At 40.1% G+C, this 25783-nt stretch overlaps 1 protein-coding gene across 8 annotated transcripts in view; it reads left to right on the top strand.

Annotated features, from left to right (window-relative positions):
- REPS2 (RALBP1 associated Eps domain containing 2) overlaps window positions 1–25783 on the top strand; it is a 192497-nt gene that overhangs the window by 33134 nt on the left and 133580 nt on the right. For all 8 annotated transcript variants that reach the window (XM_046673865.1, XM_046673858.1, XM_046673862.1 and 5 more), the window contains exon 2: window positions 18362–18485. In XM_046673865.1, the coding sequence (XP_046529821.1) occupies window positions 18362–18485 (124 nt within the window). The remainder of the gene's footprint in view (window positions 1–18361; window positions 18486–25783) is intronic.

Here is a 25783-nt window from a genome sequence, read left to right as displayed (position 1 = left end):
TTTTTGTTGCTGGTTTGATGTGCTTGAATGCCAGCCAAAGTATAAGGTAAAATGGTAGATACAAGGACTGGGTGGTTTCCATGGAGACTTCCTGCAAGAGCCCTATCTCAGTTAAACAGTTGTCAGGGAAACATCATTTCAGTTTGTGGGGTCTTCCAATTTGAGTGGCTCTTCGAAGAGGATATGTTTAAACTTCTTCAAGATCCTAATAAACAATTCAGAGCAGAGCTTTTTTAGATTCCCTTAAAGTTATAGTAGGTTTTTCTGTAACTTAGGGATATTAACTAGTCCTCTGCCTGAAGTTATCAAACTACCCATTTTTTCATATGCAGAAAATGTTGTTTTTGACCTGTGGGGGAGGAAAGCTGAGGTTCAAAAAAAGAAAGGCCCAAAATCAAAGAGCTGGTGTTGGATAATCTTTAGTATGCCCTGCAGTAGAGGAGATCTAAGAGGCCTGCCCTGTACGAAACTGTTTATAGGCTGTGGAGTTGGCAGGCTCAGCACTGGCGTTTATTGCTTCTATTTAGCTATTGTCAAATCAGTGGCTGGCATTGGTTGTGGTTAATGGAAGTGGTGGAGGGATTACAGATTCTGGATATAAGCAGTTCTAATAAGTGGGAATCCTTAGGGTTATCGCTATTGTGACAACTTCCCTATTGTGCTATTTATCAAACAGTCAGGTATAGTAGATTGCAAAATACCCCCAATACTTTGCAACACCTTCCGTCAAGAGGTAGAGTCTGTGTCTCCATTCTTTGTGTCTTGGTTTGACCATAGTATATGGCAGAAGTAACCTTGTGCAAGTTTTAAGTCTAGGCCTGAAGAAGCACGTCAGCTTCATTTCTTGCTGCTTTTGGAACTCTGCCACCATGTGAAAAAGCTCAGGCTCACCTGCTGGAGGATGAGAGGCCAGGTGGAGGAGAATAGAGGTGCCCAGTCAACTCAAGAGCCAACTGTGGAAGCATAAGTGAGCCCCACCTGAGGTCAGCGGAGTCTGAGCCAGATCAGCATAATTGCCCAGCTGAGCTCAGCCCAAATTGCTGACCTCCAGAATTATGAACTAAATAAATGTTGTTTTAAGGCACTAACGTCTTGAGGTGGTTTGTTATGCAGCAATAGATAATTGATACAGCCAAATTTGGATGCTCTGGACCAATCAAGGCTCACTGCTGGCCTCTATTAACACCCAGGACTCTTAGTGACACAATCCCGTTAGTAACAGAAATTACCTGTGGAAAAGAGTTGGCAGGATATTGGGTAGCTTAGTCTTTCTCTAGGAAAGCTGGGAAAAAGACTTGAAAAATGCACAGCTAAAGGGCAGCACTGCCAGAACTACAGCCATATCATACCACAGCATTGGTCTGGTGAGGATGCTGGAACTGTAACTAGTGAATATTGGATGCCTCCAGCTACTCTGCACGTTGCCTATGCTGGATGTCGGGCCTGGGGCTCAGCACCTCTGCTGCCCCTGGGAACTGGTGCTGCTGTTACCAGAATACAATAATCTCTATTCTTGTTGCTTCGCATCACTCTTTACGGATAGAAACACCCGTGTGGTGTATCTGGTCAAGCTTGGATCCTGTGCCCATACCCTGATTGAGAAGAAATCAGGAAAGTGAGTATCTGACATTTTTAGCTTATGTAGCTGAAAGCAGGTGGAAAATTTCATAAACATTGGTGAGGGATTCTGCTACTGGGCAGCCAAGAGAAAAATGGCAAATGTTCATGAGTTTCTGTTCTGTACTCTGGTTAGCTCAGTTGGTTACAGCGCGGTTATGATGAAGCCAGCTTTGTTCATTCCTTGGTTCTGCTGAGAGAAAATACTCAGTTCTGAGGCTATACCCTTTACACCTGCTCCCTCTCTCACAGATGTGTGCTGATGGCTATTTGGAAGGCCAGGAAGTAATGGGGCCTAATTTGCATGTCTCTCTGGCTGCCAAGCCACAAACAGTATGTGTCTTTCTGTTGGTTGACCCAAAGAGACTCCATTCACTGCCATAGCGTGCAACCTAAGAGAACTGAATGAATGGTATCTTAGTGAATACAGAAAGTTGCCTATTTGTGCAGTGAATTTGGTTAACATGACATTTATAATTTGTTGGGCAGCAAGATCTTTCAATTCAGGTGGTTTCTTATTTTCTGGAATTTCTCTAATAACCTTTCTGAACCCTGACATATCTATCTGCAAAACCATCCATATAGGATTAAATATTAGAAATAATACATATAAAGAGAAAAGCATAGCACCTGGAGAGTGTGTAGTAGGTGTTTGAGAAATGTTGATCCTTTTTCTCAAACTTCTTAGATACACACAGCCCAGTCAGATTATGTCTTAGCTCAGGCTGCTGTAACAAAATACCATAAACTGAGTGACTTATAAACAACAGAAAGTTATTCTCACAATTATAGAAGTTGGAAGCCCAAGGTCAGGGCACCAGCATGGTCAGGTTCTGGTGATGGCTCTCTTTCTTCCAGGTTGCAGATTACCAACTTCTTGCTGTTTCCTCACGTGGCACAGAGCAGAGAGAGGAAGCAAGCTCCCTTGTGAGTCTAGAAGGGCACTAATCCCATTCATGAGGGCTTCACCCTCACGACCTCATCTAATACTAATCACCTACCAAAGGTCCCACCCCCTAATGCCATCACATTTGGGGTAGGATTTCAACCTGTGGATTTTGGAAGGACATGAATATTCAGCCTATAACAGATGTATAAACCCTTTGAAGACAAGGACTGTTCTTTCTATGTCAGGTATCTATAACTTGTCAAATCTCTAGGTATGGCTTGTGAGAGTGGATTGTACTTGAGATAGAATGTCTTGGGAGAAGTCAGGACCTAGATCTCAGCTCATCCATTGTGGTGGGGCTGCCAGTGTAGGGCGGATGAGTGGATTGTATCAGATCAGGCAATCCAAAGTCTATCTGGGCCAATGGAACGGTGTCTATAGGTAATTCAAGGTAGGAGGCAATCCACCTGAGTCCTAGGGATGTCCCTCCTGGCAAGCACAGCTCATTGGCAGGAAATCTAAGAGAAGGGAAAGTTTGGGGGTTTGGGTACAAGGGAAGTGTCAGCAGGTAGCTGGGGGTGAGGTGCAGGACAAGGATAGACAGGTAAGAGCAAGGCCAGGCCATAAATGTTGGGTGTCTGTTAAGCTAGAGAGGAAAGAGGATGGGATGTTTATAGCTGATGCATAGAAAGGGGATTTGGTCATCTAAAGAGGCCAATATAATGTGGTCTTTAGGTCACAGTAGGACCAATAGCAAGAAGGACTTGGGGCTGGGTTCCAGCTGGTTGAGCCGAAGCCCTTTAAATCCACCTGTATTTTCCATGATGATGCAGGGAGGCTGAATGTGCTGGCTGTCATGAGGCCCTGCTGTGGGGAGGAGAACAGTCATGAGCAGGGAGGGGCCATCTTCAGCTTCAGTGCCCTGCAGTAGCCCGCTTTGGGGGTGGCCAGCCTCCTCAGAGGGAGGCTGCCTGAATGCCAAGGAGGCAAAGCAAGAGGGATGTTTGTTATTTTAACAATTGGATAGGGTCTTCACTAGGAATTCGACAAAGAAACCCAACTAACGAAGTCAGATTGCTTACCCCATCAAAAACTGCTGTTTCTTGTGTGAGTTTAACTCTGTGCTGGAGGGTTCCAATTTGTCTAGGTTTAGGTTGGAGAGTGAGAACTTCAGTGTGATCTGAGACTGAACTTCCATTTGTTCATTCCCTCTGAAAGCATTTTGAGCATCTGTGTATAATACATGGATGTTCCACTTACATGAGATGTCCTGGCTTGCTCTGTTCCTCTCACTAAGGTGCTAGTTTCTTTAAAAAAGAAACGTGTGTGAGTGCATGTGTATATAAAATAAAAGATAAAATATAGACTGGACCGAAATAAACAAACATATAAAAATACCAAATAACCCCAACCTTTAATTTTATTTTTGAAAAGCACTAAAAATGTCAGTGAACAAATTGTCTGAGAAGCGAATCCTTTGGCTGCTAAGATAAGTCTGAGTTGCCAGAACCAGTAATGCTTTATATAATCCTGGCAGTGCATCTGTGATCACCTGAGATTTTGCTGCCTCCAGCTGTACAAAATTCTGTGATGTGCAGAGCCTAGAAACCTGGGCCAGAATCCTAAAATGAATTTTCTTTTGTAATCTGAGCTGTAATTGCATTTTAATTCAGTTCTAGTCTCGATACTGCGTGTGTGTGTGTGTGTGTGTGTGTGTGTGTGTGTGTGTGTGTTTCCTTCATCTCATCAGTTCCTGGCATTTAAGACAGTGCCTGGCACACAGTCTGCCTTCAGTAAATGTTAGTTCTTACTGTTTATTCTACTCTTTTTTCCCCCTAAACTGTTCTACATCACAGTGACTGTGTTCTTCTGGTGGGGAGGATGCTTCCTTCATATCTCGGTGGTCCACCCATTGCACTCTTCCCCTCTCCTCACCCTTGAATTGCTGGCTCTCGGTTTCTCCCAGGCAGGTTCCAGCCCTGAGGAACTTCTGACCCTGAGATGCATGCCCACACGTGTGCAGCTGGCGGGGCAGCTTGAAACTTGTGGCATTGGCTTGCGAAAGAAGGCCTAGCTTACAAAAGTCATAATAATGAATCATTGTCATCAAATGCCCTCACTACTTATAATCCTTCCTCATTCCAAAAGACAATCTAGGTGCATGATAAAATCTATAGAATCACTCTGTTGAACCTATATGTGCTAATCCATTGTGCAAAAACCAAAACAACTAGCCTGAGTGTAGAATTTTTTAATTCTTTAAGAACCATACTAATTTCATGTTCAACTCCTTAATATTTCCATGTTTTAATACAAAAATGTTTCCCCTTCCGCAAAACAAACAAAAACCTAAGTAATTTCGAAGTTCTGGAAGAGTATGTTGTATTTCTCTTTGACTTTGCTTGCTCGGAAGCAGGTGATTACAAAATGACTTACTTGAATTCACCTGTGGTTCTTGCTATCCTGGGATCAGGTAGGTCTGATCCTTTAAAATTTAAATGTTATTTGAATAGGTTGATGTATTCACATAAGTCACAATTCAAAAGGACAAAACAACATGCATAGGGGTTCTCTTAGTGCAATGAAAGAGTTAAAACTCGCTAGGCGTATTTAATTTATTCTGTAAGCCTTCCCAGTGGAAATCAGTGGGATGGGTGCTGTGGGTAAGGCAAGGATGATTTTAAAAAAGCAGGGTTTACCCTCAAGAGACTTACAGCCTTGTAGGGGGATGTAGTGGGTATACTGAGAAGCATAATACAAAGTAGAGGTGGTAAGTGCCCCAGGGAGAGGTTCGGACCATAGTTGTAGCTTTCACCCATAGAATTCCTTTTTATAGAATTTTTGTGTCTAGAAAAAGTCTTGCGTTCTATCTAGTCTGACTTCTTCATTCCAGATGAGACTTGAGACCAAGGGAGGTCAGGTGCCTTCCGCAGGATCACCCAGCTAGACAGAGCTACTTTTGACGAAGATAACTAGTTTTTATAAAGCAAGCTGCTGCCTTGTTCTATGTTGGCAACTTAGAGGAAAGAGCACTCTATATGTGTATGTGTGTGTGTGTGTGTGTGTGTGTGTTAAATCCAGTCTCGGTGAGTGAGGACTGTTGCAGCTTTGTCCAGCTGGGCACTTTGTTTTGAAATTGCACTGAGAGCAGGTGGGAGGGGAATGTTTTGGGGTACATCTATGATATTTCTTGCTGACGTGGAGTTAGGCCCTGTCTCTGTACAACTTTTCTAAATGCATTTTTAAATAGGTAATACCACATGATTCCACTTTCAAAAGGTACAAAATGAAAACACAGTAAACTCTTCCCTATCCCTGTGCCCCCACCACCTTGTTCTCTTCCCTGGAGGCAGCTGGCAGCCAAGTTTGTTAGCTTCCACTTCCAGAGATAGTGTATGGATACCTAAGTAAATGCGTCTATAGGCAACTCCCTTTTAAAAGAAATACCTCTAGGTTGGCCCCGTGGCCGAGTGGTTAAGTTCGTGCACTCCACTTTGGTGGCCAGGGGTTCGATGGTTCAGATCCTGGGTGTGGACTTACACACCACTCATCAAGCCATGCTGTGGCGGCATCCCACATAGAAAAACTAGAATGACTTACAACTAGGATGTACAACTATGTACTGGGGCTTTGGGGAGAACAAAAAAGGGAAGATTGGCAACAGATGTTATCTCAGGGCCAATCTTCCTCACCAAGAAAAGAAAAGAAAACAAATACCTCCTGTCCCACTGTTGTGCACCTTGCTTTTTTCTTTTCAGCAGTTTAACCTGATGATCTTTCCATATCAGTACACAAAGAGCTTCCTCATTCTTTTTTAGTTGGTGTTTTTTGTGGCAGACAACCAAATCTACTCTAGACGGTTAGGCCAGAAAGGGATTAGGATGTTAGGTAGCTCATAGAATCGTTTGGAGGGCTGGAGGAACAGGCCAGTATCTGACTTTCCAGAAACAAAGCCCAAGCCACGTGTAGTACTGGTATTAAGTGGAAGCCACTGTGTTCTTGCCTGCACTGAGGAGCAGAGAGCAGGGATTTGATTTGACTGCAACCTGCTTTCAGCACTGTCCTGTGCCAGGGAGGCAAGCTTGTAGCTACTGTAGCTTCCCACCTGCCAAGGTAGCAGCTCTGAACAGAGCCTCTTTCCTTACATTTCTCACTTCTAAAGCAAAATTTTGTGTGACTATGTCTGATCAGTGGAGACTTGGTCACGTTTGTAATTTAGCTGTAAAGGAGCCTACGAATTTCATTCTCAGCTTTCAAGCTGGGAGGTGGGACTTGTAATATGAGACATTTCTCCAGATGAGAAAGACTTCAAAAGATGATGGGTAATCACAGATGTGACAAATACCCACTAGAGCTGCCTAGAATTCTATTGTGTGACGAACCACAATTGATTAATATTTTAGATGGTGGACCTCTAGGTGTTTTCCAGCCTGTATCTTAGATACCTATTGAATGACCTTGTACATATGTCATTTTGCTTGTGTAAAATGGAATATAAATTCCTAGAGGTAGAATTGCTAGATCAAAAGGTTGACTGTAATTCTTACGGATGTTGCCAAATGGTCTTTGGATGTTATACCTATCTGTGCTTCCACTAGCAATGTACAAGTTCCTGATTTTTTGCCCAGACTCTTTTCTCTGTTCAGATCCCATCTGAGCCAGAGTGATAGGGTCTTCCCCGCTTCTGGGCTGAGTTTTGGGCCTTGGGCCAGGAATGCTGACACACGAGATCTGGGCCTTAACCTCTGCCAATACAGCCTGTATTTAGCATCTGGGCTGGATTTGGCCTACAATTTATTATAGGCTCTCTAGTCCTAAATTAAATGACATCTTAGGGGATCGGAAAGATAACGTAGCTTCTAAAATTGATTTGCAGCTTGGGAGTAGCTTACATGTTGGGAAATCTTGGATCATTGTGTGTTCACAAATGCATAAGGATGCTTTTAAAGAATGGTTATGAAGATTTATAACACCTTTTCTCTTTAAAAATAAAAAGCAAATAAGTGAAATCAGACAGAAAGACAAATACTTCATGATATCACTTATATGTGGAATTTAAAAAAGAAAAAAGTTGAACTCATAGAAACAGGGTAGACTGGTGCTTGCCAGGGGAGCTAGGGGGTGGGGGAAATAGGGAAGATGCTGGTAAGAGGATACAAACTTTGAGCTGTGAGATGAATACGGTCTGAGGATCTAATGTCTAACATGGTGACGATAGTTGATAATACTGAATGGTATAATTGAAATTTGCTAAGAGAGTAGAACTTGTGTTCTCACCAAAAAAAAAAAAAAAAGGTAAATATGTGAGGTGATAAATGTGTTAACTAACTAAATTGTGGGAATCCTTTCACAATGTATACGTATATCAAATCATCATGTTCTGCACTTTAAATATCTTACAATTTTATTTGTCAATTATACCTCAATAAGGCTGAAAAAAATAAAAGCAAAATCTTATTTTTTGGCTTGGGAACTATTGCATAGATTTTGCTCATATCTGACATATGGCATCGAATTGCTCTAATTGGTTGTTTGGAAGTTTATAGTAATGTAGGAAGCCCTTGTTCAAAAGCTTCTTAAAATTTTAAAGAAATATATAGAAATGGGTGGAAAATGGAGGTGAATACTGGTATGTTTTTCCAACGAAGTGTTCACTCTTTAAGTTGGCATTTACTTAGTGTAGCCGATTATTTCCAGAAAATATCCTTTCTGTGTGGCTGTTGAGGGTCTTCGCAAGGATGTAAAGTATAACTCATGGAGGCAATGTTTTGTTATGCAGGGGTTGGTAACCCGTTCTGCAAAGGGCCTGGTAGTAAATATTTCAGGCTTTGTAGGCCAAGAGGCAAAATTGAGGGTATTATTTAGGTATTTATATAACAAGCGAGAAAACAAACTTACACAAACTTTTTATTGGTAAAATTCAAAATATAATAATAATTGAGTACAGTTTTTTGGTAATACAGGTCTACTAGTAAGAAGCATGGAATTCTTGTTTTTTGGGATAACATTTTACCTAATGGAATTCAGAGTATTCCTTATCAAATTGATTGCAAGTGTTCGTGTGTAGAAACCATTCTCAGTTCATGGGCCATACAAAACCAGGCAGTGGGCCAAATTTGGTCCATGAACATTAGTTTTCCAACCCCTGATGTAATGGAAAGATCATGAGGTTTGGACCCAGGCACATGCAGGTTTGAGTACTGGTTCTGAACTTGTGACCTTGAACACATCACTTAACTTTTTGAGTTCTGGTGTTTATTTGTGCATAAACTGGAGGTAGTGACACCTATCTTATGGAATAAATATCCCCATCTTTGTTGTGGTTTTGCATTATGGTTCCAGTTCTGTAGATGCTGATGTAGTTTAGTTAGACTTACTTAGAATTAGTATTTAACAGATTCAAAAGCCCATTTGTCAGGGGATGGAATATTCATATGGTCTCAAAGTACCATGTGAAAACATGTTTTTGGAATGGAGAGATCTGGCAGTCAACACCTTAACCAAATTGCCAAGCTTGGTAATCAGTGGTGGGATGTTCTGACATTATGTGCCCTTCACTGATGTGTACCTTTTACTATATCACAGTATCACCTGTGTGAGTGTTCTTGCCAGAAATGTTGGACATGAATGTTATCACAAGGAAACAGACAAATCCAAAACGTGGAACATTCTGCAGGACAACTTCGCTGAACTGTTGAAAGGATTCAGTGTCATGAAGAATCGAGGAGGATTGTTCTAGATTAGGGGAAGACTAAGGAGACATAAGATAAAAATGTAATGCATGAACATTAATTAAATCTTGTATTGGAAAAAGAAAATCCAGTTATTTAGGCCGTTTTTAAGAAAATTGAGGAAATGTGAGTATGGACTGTATGTTGTATGACAATATTATTAATGTTGATTTCCTGAGGTGTGGTGATGGTGGGATGGTGTAGGAGAATATCCCTGTTCTTGGGAGGTGAATAATAAAGTATTTAGGGGTGAAGGAGGGAGGGAGAAAGGAAGGGAGGAGAGAGAAAGAGAGAGAGAGAAAGAAAATAAGTTGTTTTGTTTAGTGCTGCTCACTTCCTAGCATAGTACTGAGCACAGTGCTTTCAATGGGGAGGTGCCTAATACAGTTTAAACTAATAAGTACTTTCAGGTGTTAGTAGGCTTCTCTGAAATCACGCTTAAGCACTGAATGTCTCTCTGCTCTTTAACAGTGTGGTGGTTTGGTTTAGGCATGTACTGTGGTACCTAATGTTGGGTAATTGGATTTGAGGGTTCATATTTTCTTGAGTGGCTCACCCAGGTCCCTCTGGACTGAAAGTCCCTTGTGATTTTTAGAAGGTATAAATGAATAGGAAGGGAAAAGGTAGGATAGTTGACCTGACTCTTCAACTGTTTCCTGAGAGGCTGAGGTACAACTTGTAAGCATGTACTTCAAATTGTCCTCTATATTTCTGTTGTTGAGGGTGCCTACTTGGGGGCTGACATCCCCTGGGGGTGTGCTGAATAGAAGGAGGCTCAGAGGAAGAAGCCTACAGTGAATCTCTGGAGCACTGAGTGGCTAGAGCACCACTGATGTGTTCTGAGCTACAAGGCAGAGGGCCAGGATAAAGCATGGTGGAGGCCTTTCCTCATGCTTTCACCCTAACCAGTCCCTCCTGGCTGAGCTGAGAGGAACAGAGAAGTTAATATTCTATTATATTCCTGCAGAACTCTTATGGCTATATAGTATAAGATGACTAAAGTGAATTTAGCAGTCACTTGTAAAAGTAATTACAAGATGAGAGAAAGAAGAACGATTCTCCTACTATAGGCTGTGAAAACTAATTCAACAAACATTGATTGAGCAACAGAATATATAGCAAGCATCATAAACTATGAGTCCTCGGGGATACAAATGATATACTCTTGCCTTGTACTGGGCACTTGGTGGGTAGGGGAAAGAAATATGGGGTACAGTGGATACAATGACCAAAATATCTATTTTGCTATATTACATGGCTAGTGATATGATAGAAAGCTAGTGAAAAGTGTTACGGGAATGCAGAAAGTCATATGGAAGTGACTAAGGTTTCAAAGATAAGGTTGGTCTTAGGGTGATTTGAAGAAGAAGCCTGGAGGGTAAAGAAGTGGGGAGAAATCCAGCTTCCAGGCAGGGGACACACCAGCTGCCCAGAGGCCTGAATGGCCCTCATGTGTTGAGAGACTGGTTAGCATCTGGAGTGGCTGAAGCCTTAGATGCAGGGTTGGGAGGAAATAGGCACAGGGTTCTCAGAAAGGTAGTTTTGGGCCAGATGGGAGGGCCTCAAAAACCCTGCTCAGGAGTCTGAGAATGAGGAGTCCTAGAAGCCTATTTGAGTTGGAGGTGAGCTTGTTTTAATAAGATGTCATGGAGGAAGATGGTGTGTGAAGTTGCATGAGTCTCGGGGCAGGACTTGAAGCAGTTGAGGGAGAGCAAAGAGTCTGAACTTGGTCAGCTGCAGTGGAGAGAGAATAGAAAATAGGAGTCTACTGGTGCTCTTGTAGAATTCTTTTAACCCCTCCCACCAAGACTTTTTAAATTTTTAAATCTTTCTAAGGAAGTCTTTAAAAATACTTGAAAGAGAAAAGCTTATTCAGACCTTTGAACAGTTCTGAAAATTTATTACATTTCAGCTAGGAAAGAAAGTATTATTTCAGGCAAACTGGAACGTGTATGGACTGATTACTCAGCACAGTCACTTAATCTTTCAGAATTAGGTAGGAGGGAAGCTATTTTAGTGGCCTTCAATCTTCTTCCAGAACTCTGTCCAGGTTCCTCCCAAACGGTCGGTGAAGTTTTCTGATTCGTATCCAGTCCCCCGATGGTTTAGTGTACATCTGTAAGCTGTAAAGAAGTTTATTTCATCCATTTGTTTTTTTTTTTTTATCTCTTGCCTTCCACCTGAGAAAACAAACACTAGTCCATAGGTTCTTGTTCTGTATTAGAAATTTGCACAATGTGTAACCTAAGGTGGATCCAGCTGAGAGTGTTCCAGGTTTGGGGTTTAGACTAAAGAAGAGGAGTGGAATTTATTCCTTTTTTTTCTTTATTTTGAGAAAAGCTTGGCAACTTGGACTGTTTGAAGAAGCAATTATATAAAATACCTCCTGCTAATTGAGTATCTGGGATAAACCACCTCCTTATTTTCTTTAGATTGCGTTAAAACATTTGTACCCGCAATTTAGAGCTTTTCCATGGAGAATTTAGACTTAGAACATTGAACCTTGATAAACAAGAAACCTTACAAAACTAACCTGCCTTTTGGATTGAAAAGTCTCAGGCTTAGGAGGCTCCATATGTAAGTTCCAAAGGCTTATAATTACATCTTCCTTGAGGCTTCAGTATTTCAGAAAGTTCTTAGTACGTCTCTTGGAGGTTTGGGGTACAAAGAGCAAGAAGAGTGACCTATGGGCTTACCTTGCTTATGTGTGTATATTCTGCGTTGGTTACAGAACAGTGATTTTAGTGCTGTATGCGACCAAAGGACAGATTCCAAGGTAAATGCGGTGGTTTACTAATGTCAGATGTGGGTGTTAGTCTCAAAGTACCATAGTGGATATGTTAGCAGCAATTTCAGTCACATTTAGTTAAGAGCTTTCTAGTTCTATGTGGTAGTTATGGTAAAGGGATAACTGAAGGTTAACTTGATACTAAGTTAACACTGACTGAAATATAGTTGTTAAATTCACATATCAAGGATTACAATTTCTTAATATTAGGAATTATTCTGCAAGGCAGCTGTATTGATGTTGGACTACATTGATGATGTTGGTGTTTTTTTTTCTCTCATGTACAGGCCAGCATGTATCTGAAGCTGTGTAATTTATTCACAATAAGGGATGTATTATAAAACTCAGTTGCTTTTTATTTGTGAGAGTTGGTTCATTCACTTGATTGAGAATTTATTGACTGTATCCTGGGTGGCTATCCTTGTGCTAGGAGATGAATGGAAGTTACCTCTTGCCCTTGGAGAGGAAACATTTTAATGGGAGTTAGAGATAAACAGATAATTATAATATAATGTGATAAGTGCTGAAATAGATGCTAAAAAGCTTGAGTTTGGAGATTTTCAGAAGTACAAAAGTACAGAGTAGGAGAATGAACCCCCATGAACCCATCACCCACCTCCAACAATTCTCAACTCTTGGTGGTGCTTGTTTCACCATACTACCCGCCCCCCCCCCCCACCCCCCGCCGCACTGTATTTGGAAGCAAATTCAAGACAGTGTATCATGTGATGGACATTTATAGACACTTCATCAGTCTGAGAATACCCTGGGAAAATAAGCTATACCTGGGGACTTGGGAAGGAGCTACAGAGAAGTACCATTTGAGTTAAATCTAGTGAGGAGGGAGGATGTTCCAGTTTTAGGTGAGTGGGCTGGAACACAACAATTATTGAACATTGCTAAGCACTGTATTGGGTTCATTTAGTACATTATTTAATTTTTTTTTCCTCACAATAGTCCTGTGAGGGAGGCAGTATTCCTATTTTACATATAAGGAAATTAGGCTTTGGGCAAATCGCTCAAAGTTATAAAACTAACTAGTTTCTTCCTTGAAAACCAACTTTGACTTCAGGACTATTTAGTTTTCCATCTTTTGCACCATGTGCACTAGATACAGAGATGTAAAAGGGCAAGATGTATTTGGAAAAGTGGGAGAAACTGAATGCAGCTACAGAATTGTGTGTGTCACGGGATGAAACTAGAGAAGCTGCTCAGGGCCAGGTTGTGAAGGGACTTTAATGTCAGACTAAGGAGAATAGGATTTTGTCTCGAGGTGGTGAGGATCCAGGCTGAGATGTTTTTAAGCATGAGAACAGTATTGTCAGCTTTTTTTTTTTAAAGATTTTATTTTTTGTTCCTTTTTCTCCCCAAAGCCCCCCAGTACATAGTTGTATATTCTTCATTGTGGGTCCTTCTAGTTGTGGCATGTGGGACGCTGCCTCAGCGTGGTTTGATGAGCAGTGCCATGTCCGCACCTAGGATTCTAACCAATTAAACACTGGGCCGCCTGCAGTGGAGCATGCGAACTTAACCACTCGGCTACAGGGCCAGCCCCCAGTATTGTCAGCTTTTAAAAAGAAGAGTATGCAGGCACTATGGAGGATGATCCAGAATTGGAAGAGGAGCTGAAGAGAGACTGGTTCAGGAAAATTATTTATTCAACCACTATTTATTAAGCACAAACAATATGGCAAGGAATGAACTGATGAACAAACACACATCTCCCTATTTCATGGAACTTAGCTTAGTAGAGAATCAGTCACATGCAAATGGCCTACTGTGATTTATAATAAATATATATTTGGCTCTAGACCCCCTTCCTGGCACAAGGCTCCTAAAACTCTCAGAATTTCCTGTGATAAGATCAATAAAGGTGTCTTTTGTTATGTTAATGAGGTGACTTTTGGAAAGCCTATAGGTAACCTAAGGATGGGGGCTGTTCGCCAAGGGAACCAACCTCATGATTAGAGGATTAGAACTTTAAGCCCTCCCCCCCAACCTCTGGGAAGGGGAGAGGGGCTAGAGGTCGAATCAGTCGCCAATGGCCAGTGATTTAATCAATCGTGATTATGTAATGAAACCTCCCTAAAACCCCAAAAAGACAGGATTTGGAGAGCTTCCAGGTTGGTGAACACGTGGAGATTTGGGGAGAATGGCGCACCTGGATAGGGCATGGAAGCTCCTCGCCCTTTCTCCATCCCTTGCCCCATGTATCTCTTCCATTTGGCTGTTCCTGAGTTATATCCTTTTATAATAAACTGGTAATCTAGGTAAGTAAAGTGTTTCTCTGAGTTCTCTGAGCTGCTCTAGCACATTAATTGGTCCTGAGGAGGGGGTCATGGGAACCTCTGATTTATAGCCAGTGGGTCAGAAGCATAGGTGACAACCTAGACTTGCAACTGGAGTCTCAAGTGGGTGGAGTTGCTGTCTTGTAGGACTGAGCCCTCAACCTATGGAATCTGATGCTATTTCTGGGTAGATAGTGTCAGAATTGAGTTGAATTGTTAGACACCCAGCTTGTGTAGGAGAATTACTTGATGCTGTGTAGGAAACCCACCCTCCACTTGTTGGTATTAGTTTCAGAACCTAATACCTATGATCATATGAAAAGGTGCTAAACTTCATGGTTCTCAGGAAAATGCAAACTAAAACTACAATGGGATACTACCACACTCTCATCAGAATGATGGAAATGAAAAAACTGAAAAATACCAAGTGTTGGCAAGGACGTGAAGCAGTCTGAATTCTCAAACACTGATGGTGGCAGTGTGGCCATGTCTGCTAAAGCTGAACATAAACATGTCTGGTAAGCCAGAAATTCCCACTCCTAGGTGTAAACCAAAGAGAAATGTATTTCACTCTAATGTTTTCCATTTCACATATTTTGACAAGACGTGCTGGAATATTAGAGCAGCACTATTCAGAATACACCCAAACTGGAAACCAGCCAAATGTCCAGTGGCAGAAGGATAATTTGTGATATATGCACACAAGTACTGAATAACAATGAAAATGAGTGAATTACAATTTCATTCAACAACTTGGAAAAATGTCACAAACAACATTGAACCAAGAAGTCAGACATAAGGGTACATACTCTATGATTACATTTATATCAAGTTCAGAAACAGGCAAGGCTAATCTGTGGTAGTAGAAGTTAGGAAAATGTTGTGTGGGTAGTGATTGAAATGAGCTGCAAAGGGGGGCTTCTAGAAGGCTTGTAATGTTTTATTTCTTGATCTGGGTGCTAGTTACGTAGTTCAATTTATGAAAACCTATCTAACTATATGCTGTACGTTTTTGATTTGTATGTTTTTCTGTATGTGTATTATGTTTTTCTATATGAATATTATACTTAAAAAGCTAAATATATAAATTAGTGGAAAAAATTTTAAGTTTCAAAGAGCAACATTTCTTCTAGAAACAGATTCTCATAAGTATTGATGCATACTTGCTTACTTGAGGAAAACTGACACTATTATCTGAAAGTCACACTCGGATTCTTTACCTCTCTCAGTGCTTGCCCTTTTTGTTGAGAGAACAACAACTACTAATGGAATAAAGTAAAAAAAAGAAAAAAGTTAAACAAGAAATTTGTTCCTATATGTTTAAATGCGTGAATTCTATTTAAAAAATCTGTCACAATAGCCAAATGACATTAGAAAGGATTAAACTAAGGCAGTGGCAAAGGAGAAGATAGCCTTGATTTGGGCAATGGTTCTGCGGTAGAATCAGTTGGATATGGTTAGTGTTGAAGATAAAGTTTCTGATTTGGGATATGGAATGGTTGATGTCAGCAACTGAGGTGAGGGCTGCTGAAAGATTAGCAGGTTCAGGGATACGTGGGGAAGGGCAAATGAGTGAGGTTTGTTGATACCATGTCTGAGATGGCTTAGGGTGTTCATGCAGAGATGTCCAGTAGGGTTTTGGAAAAGTTCCTGAAATGTCTGAAATGTTAGATTTGGAGAGAGTGATTTGGTGATATTAGTATTTGGGTGGTAACTGAAGCCTGGAGAGAGAATGAGATCACTCAAAGAGCAGTGATTCTCAACCTTGGTTGCACATTAGAATTACCCTGAGAGCTTTGCAGAAATACCTGTGCCTGGGCCACACCACTGGCCAATTAAAGCAGAATCTTTGGGGGTGGGGCCTGGGTATCTGTATATTTCAAAAGCTCCTCAGGTTTTTCTAATATGCAGCTGGAGTGGGGAAAAAATAAGACCAATAAAGTAGACAGTGGTGCATTTATTGTATGGACGCTATTGTCAGCACTGCTACTTTAGCCCTCAGGAGGTAAGCAGTTTTATCCCCATTTACACTTATGGGGAGACTGAGGCACAAGAGTTAAGTAACTTTCCTTAGCTTATACAAACAGCTGGTTAGTGCTAGGGCCAGGATTTGCACCCAAGTCATTTACTCCAAGGGCTGTTCTCTTTACCATAACATCCTGTTGCTTCTCCATTCAAGAATGAATCTGGGGAGGCTTAAGACTTTTGGAATGGCAGTGTGAGAAACTCAGCAGACCCTCTCTCCAGTGAAACAACCTCTTAACTGGTAAAAATTATAAAAAATAATCATTTAAAGTCTCCGGAAATTGACCTGAGGACATATAGCAAATGGAGAAACATTTATTCAAGAACATCTACTAAATCTTGGTGAGAACAGTGAATCTGCAGCATTTGAGCCTCTACTTGCTCCCCTCCCCTCTCCCGCTGATTTGGTATGGTGAAAACTTTATTTTTGGTGGGAACAACCAAGAAGACAGGGTTCCCACCCCGTCAACCCCAGCTCCTAGACTAGGGCTAGGAGAGATGGACTGTGGGCTGCTGGAAATACCAGAAGTACCAGAGGAGAAGAGAGAGAGAGAGAGGGACAGAAAGATATTTGAAGAAGTAATGGCTGACATCTACCCCAGTTTTATGAAAAACACTAATCTACACATCCAAGAATCTCAGCCCTGTCCTGCCCCCTCCCTTCGCTGCCAGGCTGCTTTTCTCATGTGAGTGCAGACTGGCGATGCCTGCAATGCAGTAAATATACCCTGAGTTTTGGTGGAGGAGAATGGGAATAAGGCTAATTAAAATGCCACAAATCCCACTGTTCTTCCTGAGATTCAGCTGTTTTTCTTGAATAAACACTCCCTGGATTGCTGCAAGCCTTTGGTTAATTTCCAGAGTTCTGTCCATTTTAGTCAATTTTATCATTGCTTTGATGGAAGAGAGAATTTTAGAGGCCCTTAGTCCGCCATTTTTTGCTGACATCCAAGTTGAATTTTTATAGGAATTTTCTTAAGATTAATTAATGGCTATTTATAGTTTGTTTTGAAAGCACTTCTGGTGTTTAGTTATTGGAAATCTAAAAGCCCATCCATAAGGACCAGCTAATTAAAAAAAAAAAACCCATGGTGTATCTCTATAGCAGAATACTAGGCAATTGTTAAAACAATGAGGTAATTTTAACTGTGCCGATAGAGAAAAATATTCAAGGGATAGTGCTAAATGAAAAACAAGTTGCAAAATAATATATGGTATTCTATTTGTATAAAGTATTGAATAGACAACAGGAAAAACACAGGTGTGTGCTATATATATATGCATAGAACATTTCTAGAAGAATATAGTGTTTTCCTCTGGGGCATAGAAAGTGAGGGGTGCTTTTTAGTTCTTCACCCCCACTTACTATTATTTGAACTTTCAAATATCTATTATTTTGAAATAACTTTTAAAAAGTCATTGAATGTTTAATTTGTTATTAAACTACCAATAGGATATGTGTTAGTTTAAGGTCTGCAAATGAAAGATTGCAGTATGTTGAAAATATTTGTGTGTATAGTATTTCTTTTTTGTTTCTCTGAAGTGGGCACTCAAGATGTAATTTTAATGCTTAGCAAATCATTTTGCCTGAGAACTTTGAAAATAATTCACTTTTAATTTCGATCAACTAGGATAATCCACAAGTAGTGGTAATGACTAATCTGTTCTCTTTTCACCCCAGTGACTTTGTAGACTTTGTACATTAGAATCCACCCCCTGAAAAAGTCATTTTCTTTTGTAAGAAGAGTAACAGCCATCCTTTGTCACTTTTATTTTTGTCTTTGAGAGAGGAGGAATAATCACTCAGTCCTGAAACATCACGAGTAGGTAGAATTTAATTATCCGAATTGAAAACCTCCCTGTAAACTGGAGGAAAAAGAAAGCGACCAGTGTGTACACATAGTTTCTCCAGGGACTTTTGGTTAGCTACACTGTGAAATCCTTGAGATTTCATAATAGATCTTGTCTCATTTTCCTGTTATGAAATGACGTTTTTAGCATTGTTTTTCATGTCTGTTTTCAGATCACAGAACTGTGTGGTGCCAAGCGAGTTGGTTATTTTGGTCCGACACAGTTTTACGTTGCCTTGAAATTAATTGCTGCAGCACAATCTGGCCTCCCTGTGCGGATAGAGAGTATTAAATGTGGTAAGTATCTCCCATTTACACGTTTTTTTTTTTGTCCATGACAGATTTCTTGTTTATGAGAACCATTTTTATGGGTTTAAGGCCTGTTCTATAAGCATTTGTGGAATTTCTCCTTGCTTCTCCAACTCTTCTGTAAAGTAAAATAAGAAAACTTAGCAGGTATCTTGGTTTCTTGTTTCTTTTTTAAATGGGGAAAAAAATTCAGAGAATGGCTTGAGATTAGTTCCTTTTAGCTGACTTGCAGTTAAAATAGATTTTGTTCTTAGCAGAAAGCAATGGGAATGAGAATTCTAGAGCCTGTGGCAAAATAATAAGATTCAGTTTAATTTTTACTTGCAGAATCTATAATGTCATTTAAGGCTCTGTTAGGGACAAGGGGATGGGTAATTGGGAGAGTTTGAGTGAAACTTCCCCTTTTCTCTCTCCCCTGTCTCTGCCAGTCATATTACATGTGGTCATCCTTTAATTCCCCAATTCCTGAAGCACTATTCTGATGATTATTAAGTACTGTGGGGCTACCAAAATTTAGGCATCTTCTCAAAGTTTTGATTTAACATTTTCTTATCTTGCCGTCCCTGCCACAACCCACTGTATACTTGAGCACTTTCTGCAGCTTAAACCAGAAGCAAAGTCCCCAACTCTTAGCATCATTTATACTGTCTCAGTATTGGTTTTATAAATCTGTGTGAAGAAGGTGATTATTCAAGGGATGTGCTGAGGTCCTCTGTTAATTCACTTTGATACAAATTACTTTCGTATGTCTACACAGCCATGTAGGAACTTTTTCCTTTTCCTCATTTTGAGATAAAAACCACTCAACTGTCTCCTCTCCTGTCAAGTCCCTGGCAGACTGTGAGTAGGGTTCAGGGTTTATGGTTAGTCCATGGTAACCTTGTAGGACAACTCCAAATAGCTGAGAAGATTCTGGTAGCTTGACTGTGGAAAACAAACCCCTTTTGCACTAACCATCATTAGATCATCCTGCTAATCTTTATTAAAGGCTTAGCATGTGTGCCAGGCACTGTCTCATTTAGTACTCACAACATCCTACTCAATTAGGTATTTGTGTCAGTTTGCATTGCCTAGAATAAGCTGTGATAACAAACACCACCGAAATCTCAGTGCCTTAACAAAACAAAGGTTTGCTTTCTGCTTTGCAGTGGATCAGGGTGACCCTCTAGGGCAGCTGCCCTCCATGTGTTGGCTCTGTGATCCTGACTGCTTTATCTTGTGGCACCTCCAACACAGCACCTGTTCCCATAATTGCTGCAACAGAGGACTAGTGTCTCACCCTAGCAGTTAAATGCTTTGGTCTGGATGTGACTCATTTTACTGTTGCTCACAGTGCGTTGGGACTTATCACATGGATCTGCTAAACTGCAGAGCAGACTGAGGGAGATGTAATTCTCTCCTGTGCATTACAGGAGAGGAGAACTGGCTATGGTGAGCACTGGCAGCCTCTGCTGTGGTACTGTTCTTATCCCTGTCTTACAGATGGGGAGATTGAAGTTTAGGACGTTGAGTAACTTTCCTTAGGACGCAAGGTTCGTAGAGTTTGGAGCCAGGAGCTCAGCCTCCAGTTCTCAGGCTCTTCATTGCTATGCAAAGTAGCCTCTTCTTGATTATTCTTCCTGTTTAGTAAGGTGCTGACTGTAATCTGTAATCATGGAATATGTTCCAAATGGTGAAAAAATATGACCCAAAAGGCATCCCTTGCTTGGTATTACATAATTTGGTTCCTTGAAATAGGTTTCTTGAAGGAGTGTTATTTCAGTGGCAGATTTGGTGTTTATTGCTACAAGACATAGCAGTCACTTGCTTTGATTAGTTTAATCACTGATAGTTTCCGTTCAATTGTAAAGGGTCATTAAGTTTTACTGTAGTATCTTCCAATTTTATCTTCCGGAAAAGTTAGAACTCCTTTGTTGTATACAAGGATAAACTTTTGACACTTTTGTTGCTTACTTTAAGTTAGACTGAAGTCTTTTACCTGATTTGTACTCATATCTACCCCTTAATATCCCCGGGGTGGGTGGGGCGGAGGAGGGGAAGGATTGTCTAAGTTATCACTTGTGTAAAAGATTAGCACTTTTTCACAAATATAAGGCTTTCTCAGTTGTATTTTATAAATCCTGACACTGCCTTTTACCTCTGAGGGTTTAAGTATACTCAGAGTTAATTCTGAATTTTCTTCCTTCATTTAAAGATTTATTAAATAAAAGTTATTTGCAGTCAGAATATGTTGAGTAAGAATGAGGGCAAGATTGGGCCAAACTTAGAGCCCCCACTTAGAATTTTCCAATTTGTTGCTTGAAATCTCTTAGCTTAATGTTTGATGACACAAACCTTGAAGGCCAAAGAGAATGCTCTCTGAGAACCTAATCTGATAGGCTATGGTAGTCCCATCACACGCAGGGAGTTGTGAGTCCATCCTTAACTTCTCTAAGAGTCATACCCTTACTTCATGGATGACACGTGCCTGTGTGTATGTGTGTGTTAACCTCTAACCCCTAGCCTTTCCCATTTTGGTAAATGTCACCACCGTGTACAGTTGCTCAGGCCAGGAACCTAGAAGTCATCCTTGATTCACCCTTTTGCCTCACTCTCCAACATAATCCATCAAAGGTCCTGGCAGTGTGGCTCCAGTTTCACTGTCTGTTCCCTCCATCTCTCTGCCCCTACTAGACCAGGCCATCTTCAGCCACTCACCTGGGTAATACAATGGTTTTGTCATTGGTTTCCTGACCTCTTCTCTACTCCAGTCTCTTTTCCCACACAGCAGTAAGAGTAGTCTTTTCAAAATATCCATCAGATCATTTTGTCCTCCTCCTTAAAGCCCTCCGGTGGTTTGTTGTACATAGTACCAAATTCAAAGTCCCTATACTGATGTGTAAGGCCCTACATAATCTAGTCCCTGCCTACTCTCCATCCTCATCTCAAACCTCTCCCCCTTGCTTACCATCTGTCCCTCAGCCTCGCTGGCCTTCTAGGCATTTCTGGACCATTTCTTTCCTGCTGCAGGAAAGACTATGTTATCTCAAGGTCTTGGGTTCCAATCAGTCTGTTATTCCCCTTCCCCTTCCCATGGCTGTTCCTCCTCATCTTTCAGGATTCAGAGACTGTTCCCACCATCCTGTGTAAAGTATGTCCTGTCTATTAATTAATTAACAAAGGAACCAGCATATAGTAAAGTAAAGCTGGTTCAAGAAAGTATAGGAGAGTCAGAAGTATTTATAGTGATGGTAAGAAAGAGTGCTGGAATAAGATTGCTAGATTACATATAAAATTGATTAATACCCAACAGGGCAATAAAACTGTAGCTTGGTTATTATGCTCTTTTCTAAGATGAAATTTATTTGCATTGCTATTAGATAGGAATTATTTGTTAGCTAACAGTTTTCTACAAGTTAATATCTACCCCTACAGAATTGTAAAATGCCTAATCAGGAGTAAATAGTAAGTCAAAACAAAAGTGCATATCCCTGGGGAGTTAGGTAATCCTGGAGGTACCTGTTAGGAAATGCTTCTGTGTGACAATCCCCTCCCTGCTTTAGCTTTATTGTCTCTCCGGATCTGCTCCCTCATAGCATTTATCAGAGTTTCTAAGTATTCCTTTACAGACTTGACAACTTTTTTGTCTGTCATCCTCACTAGTGTGCAAGCTTGCCTAAGGGGAAGGGAGGAGGATCTGGTAATCCCTGTGGGGTATTGTGGGCACTCAGGGCATGTTTGTTGATATGACCGATGTGATATTTTTTCCAGAGTAACTACAGGAAAATGTGTGGCGATGGCTTCACTTTGGAATTATAGAACATTATGTCATTACTTTTTGTTAACCTGTAAGTAGCTGGTATAAATGAATAGGCAATGAAAAGTAATGGGAAGAGAAGGGAGCCCCAGGAGCCAAGAGTGTTGTTGTGGTCGTAGCTCTGCCACCATATTGCTGCATGACTAAGGCAAAGCCCACCTTCCCCTTCCTGGGCTTAGTTCCTCATTTGTGAAATGTGGATATTCTAGCAGATTTTCTCTAGACTATTTTCCAGCTCTGAAATGCCAGTTCCATGTTGAATATTCAAACCTACAATAGAAAGAATATTTTAATTTTCAGGATGATAGTGTAGCCTAGTGGCTAAGAGTATGGGCCCCAGCAATAGACTTTCTAATTTTGAATCTTTGCTCCATCACCTTTTATTTGTGTGCCCTCAGGCAAGTTTCTTAATCTCTTTCAGCTTCAAAGAACTCACCTGGGGAAGGGGTATACCAATAGTACCTGCCTTGTAGAGTTGTTGTGAGAATAAAATCAGGTAAACTCTGCTATCTAATATGGTAGTCACTAGCCACATGTGGCTGGCTGTTGAGCCCTTGAAATGTGGCTAGTGTGACTGAGGAATTTTAATTATTTAAAATTTAAATAAACGCAAGCACTGTAAAATATTTTTCCATTAAATGCAACTTTATTGTTTTAGTAAGATTACATTTCACTTTAACCATTGCATTGTGTAAGACCGGGATTAGCAAACTTTTCCTCTAAAGGGCTAGGTAGTGAATATTTTAGGCTTTGTGAGCCATATGGCCTTTGTTGCAACTACCCAGCTCTGCCATTGAACTGAAAGCAGACATGGACAATATGTAAACAAAGGAGCATGACTGTGTTCCAATAAAACTTTATTTATAGACAATGATGTTTGAACTTCATATAATTTTTATGTCATGGAATATTTTTCTTCCAGTGTTTTTCAAACATTCAAAAATGTGAAACCTATTCTTAACTCACAGACTGTACAGAAATAGGCAACAGGTTGGATTTGGCTCATAGGTATGTCCCCAGTATAAATGAATTCATGTCCTTCAAAAAGCATAGGAATGTTCATAGCAGCTGTATTCACAGTGGCCCCAAACTGGAAAGAACCCAAATTTTCATCACAGGAGAATGGATTTAAAAAATTTCAATATATTCATAAAAATGGATTATTTCATGGCAGTGAAAAAGAATGAACTGTGTCTACATAGAATGTATTGGGTGATTATCACAGACAAAATGTTGTGAAAGAAACTAGTCACAAGGATAAATGCTGGATTATTCCATTATGTGAAATTCTGTAATGGTAAAGGTAATCTATGGATTTAGAAATTAGAACAGAGGTTCCTGAGTGGGACAAGGGGAGAGGATTAACTAGAAAGGGATGTGAAGAAGAATTCTATATGATGGAAATGTTATCTTAATTTGGATGTTGGTTGTGTGCATATAGATACATTTGTCAAAACTCTTCAGATGGTACACTTAAGATCTATATATGTAAATTATCCCTCCATGTAAAATGCTCCTTACATAATTTGGAAACAAATCAATTAGTTGTTGACATTTAATGTTATAATATTTGTTAGTAAAATCCAGATTTCTGGCCACAATGGTTCACATTCCCTCATGGCAGCCATCAGCTAGAGCTGTGCTGCTCTCCTAGGTAGCCAGTAGCCGTAGTACTGTGGCTACTGAGTGCTTGAAATGTGGCGTGTCTGAATCGAGGTCTATGGTATAGGTAAAATACACGTGGGAGTTTGAAGACTTAGTCTGAAAAAAGAATATAAAATCCTTCATTAATAATTTTTATATTGATTACGTGTAATGATATTAGGTTAAAATTTATTAAAATTAATTTCACCTGTCCTTTTTTACTTACAATTTTGATAACATACACATAAAACACATACATACACACAAAAAATATAAAATTTAATGTCTTAACCATTTTTAAGTGTACAGTTAAGTAGTGTTAAGTGTATTCACATTGTTGTGCAACCAATCTCCAGAATTTTTTCACCACACCTTGCAAAACACCGTGGCACCCATTCACCAACTCCTCATTCCCCTTCCCCTCAACCCCTGGCAACTACCATTCTACTTTCTGTCTCTGTGAGTTTCACTATTTATTGATCCCTCGTGTAAGTGAAATCATACAGTATTTGTCTTTTTGTGACTGGCTTCTTAACTTAAAAAAAAATTTGTAATGTAGCTACTACACAATTTACAATTATGTGTGTGGCTTGTATTATACAGTCGGCCTTCCATATTCACAGGTTCTGCATGCAAGGGTTTAACCAACCTTAAAGGTCTGTGATGGTTGTGTCTGTACTGAACATGTACAGACTTTTTTCCTTGTCATTATTCCCTAAACAATACAGTATGACAACTATTTGCATATCATTTGCATTGTATTAGGTATAGGTAATCTAGAGATGATTTAAAGTATACAAGAGGATGTGTGTAGGTTATATGCAAATACACCATTTTATATAAGGGACTTGAGCGTCTGTGGATTTTGGTGTTTGAGGGGGTCCTGGAACAAATCCCCCACGGATACCAAGGGACAACTGTATTTCTAGTGGACAGTGTTGAAGGACAGTGAACAGCAGCTGCCATTTTAGATGAGACACGAGCTCTCTGCCCAGCCCCAACCCTCTCTGTTGTCATTTGCCATTTGTTGTTACATTTATGCTGCTTTTGTTTTTTCTAGTGGATTGAGGAAATTGAAGTGTTTCTTATATTCATGTCTCCATCACACGTGGAAAAATAGGATTTTTGCTTTACCTTTTAGAAGATCAGATGTTTAAAAAAAGAGACAGTTTTCTTTGTGGAAGGGAAAAATAGTCATTTATATTTAATATACAAAGCATTTCTATGTTCAAAGAATACAACTTAAGATACCATTATGAAACAAATTATTGCCTTGCATGGCTGTACTCATTGTCTCCTTGGCCCCTATAAACATTTAATTTGAACTCTTAATTTGTTTCCTGTGTGTTAATTAAATTCAATTTGGGAGAAAAGATTCTAACCAACTACTACAAATGGATCTTCTCCTGTGATTACTTGACATACAACACTGGATAGCACAAACTTTATTGATTAATCTTCTAATACAGTTTCACTATTGGATTTGGTGTATGTATGACTAGGAAAAAACATATAGACTGAAAATTTGCAAACTAGTTTTACTTTCTACTTTTTAAAAGCTTGCAACAGCTGAAGGGAATTAGCACCCTCATTAAAGTTTTCAATGATAGGAATATTATTATGTCTAGTTACGATTTTGTTGAGTGAGAGTTATTTAAAACCACATAACCAAAGAAAGTCTGAGAGAAATTCAGCTGTATTTTGTCTTTTGCTATTTGGTGGCTGTCTGGGAGAGATAAGTTCTTTCCCAGGTAAACAGTTCTGGAGAAGTGCCATAGCCAGGGAAGGAGAACATGTGAAGTGACAATGTCCTGAAGGATATCTGGGAGCCCTAGTCTAATAGTTG

Source organism: Equus quagga, chromosome 10, assembly GCF_021613505.1.
Source record: "Equus quagga isolate Etosha38 chromosome 10, UCLA_HA_Equagga_1.0, whole genome shotgun sequence".
NCBI classification, from domain to species: Eukaryota; Metazoa; Chordata; class Mammalia; order Perissodactyla; family Equidae; genus Equus; species Equus quagga.
The sequence above is the reverse complement of the archived record's forward strand: the minus strand, read 5'-3'. Positions and strand labels throughout refer to the sequence as shown.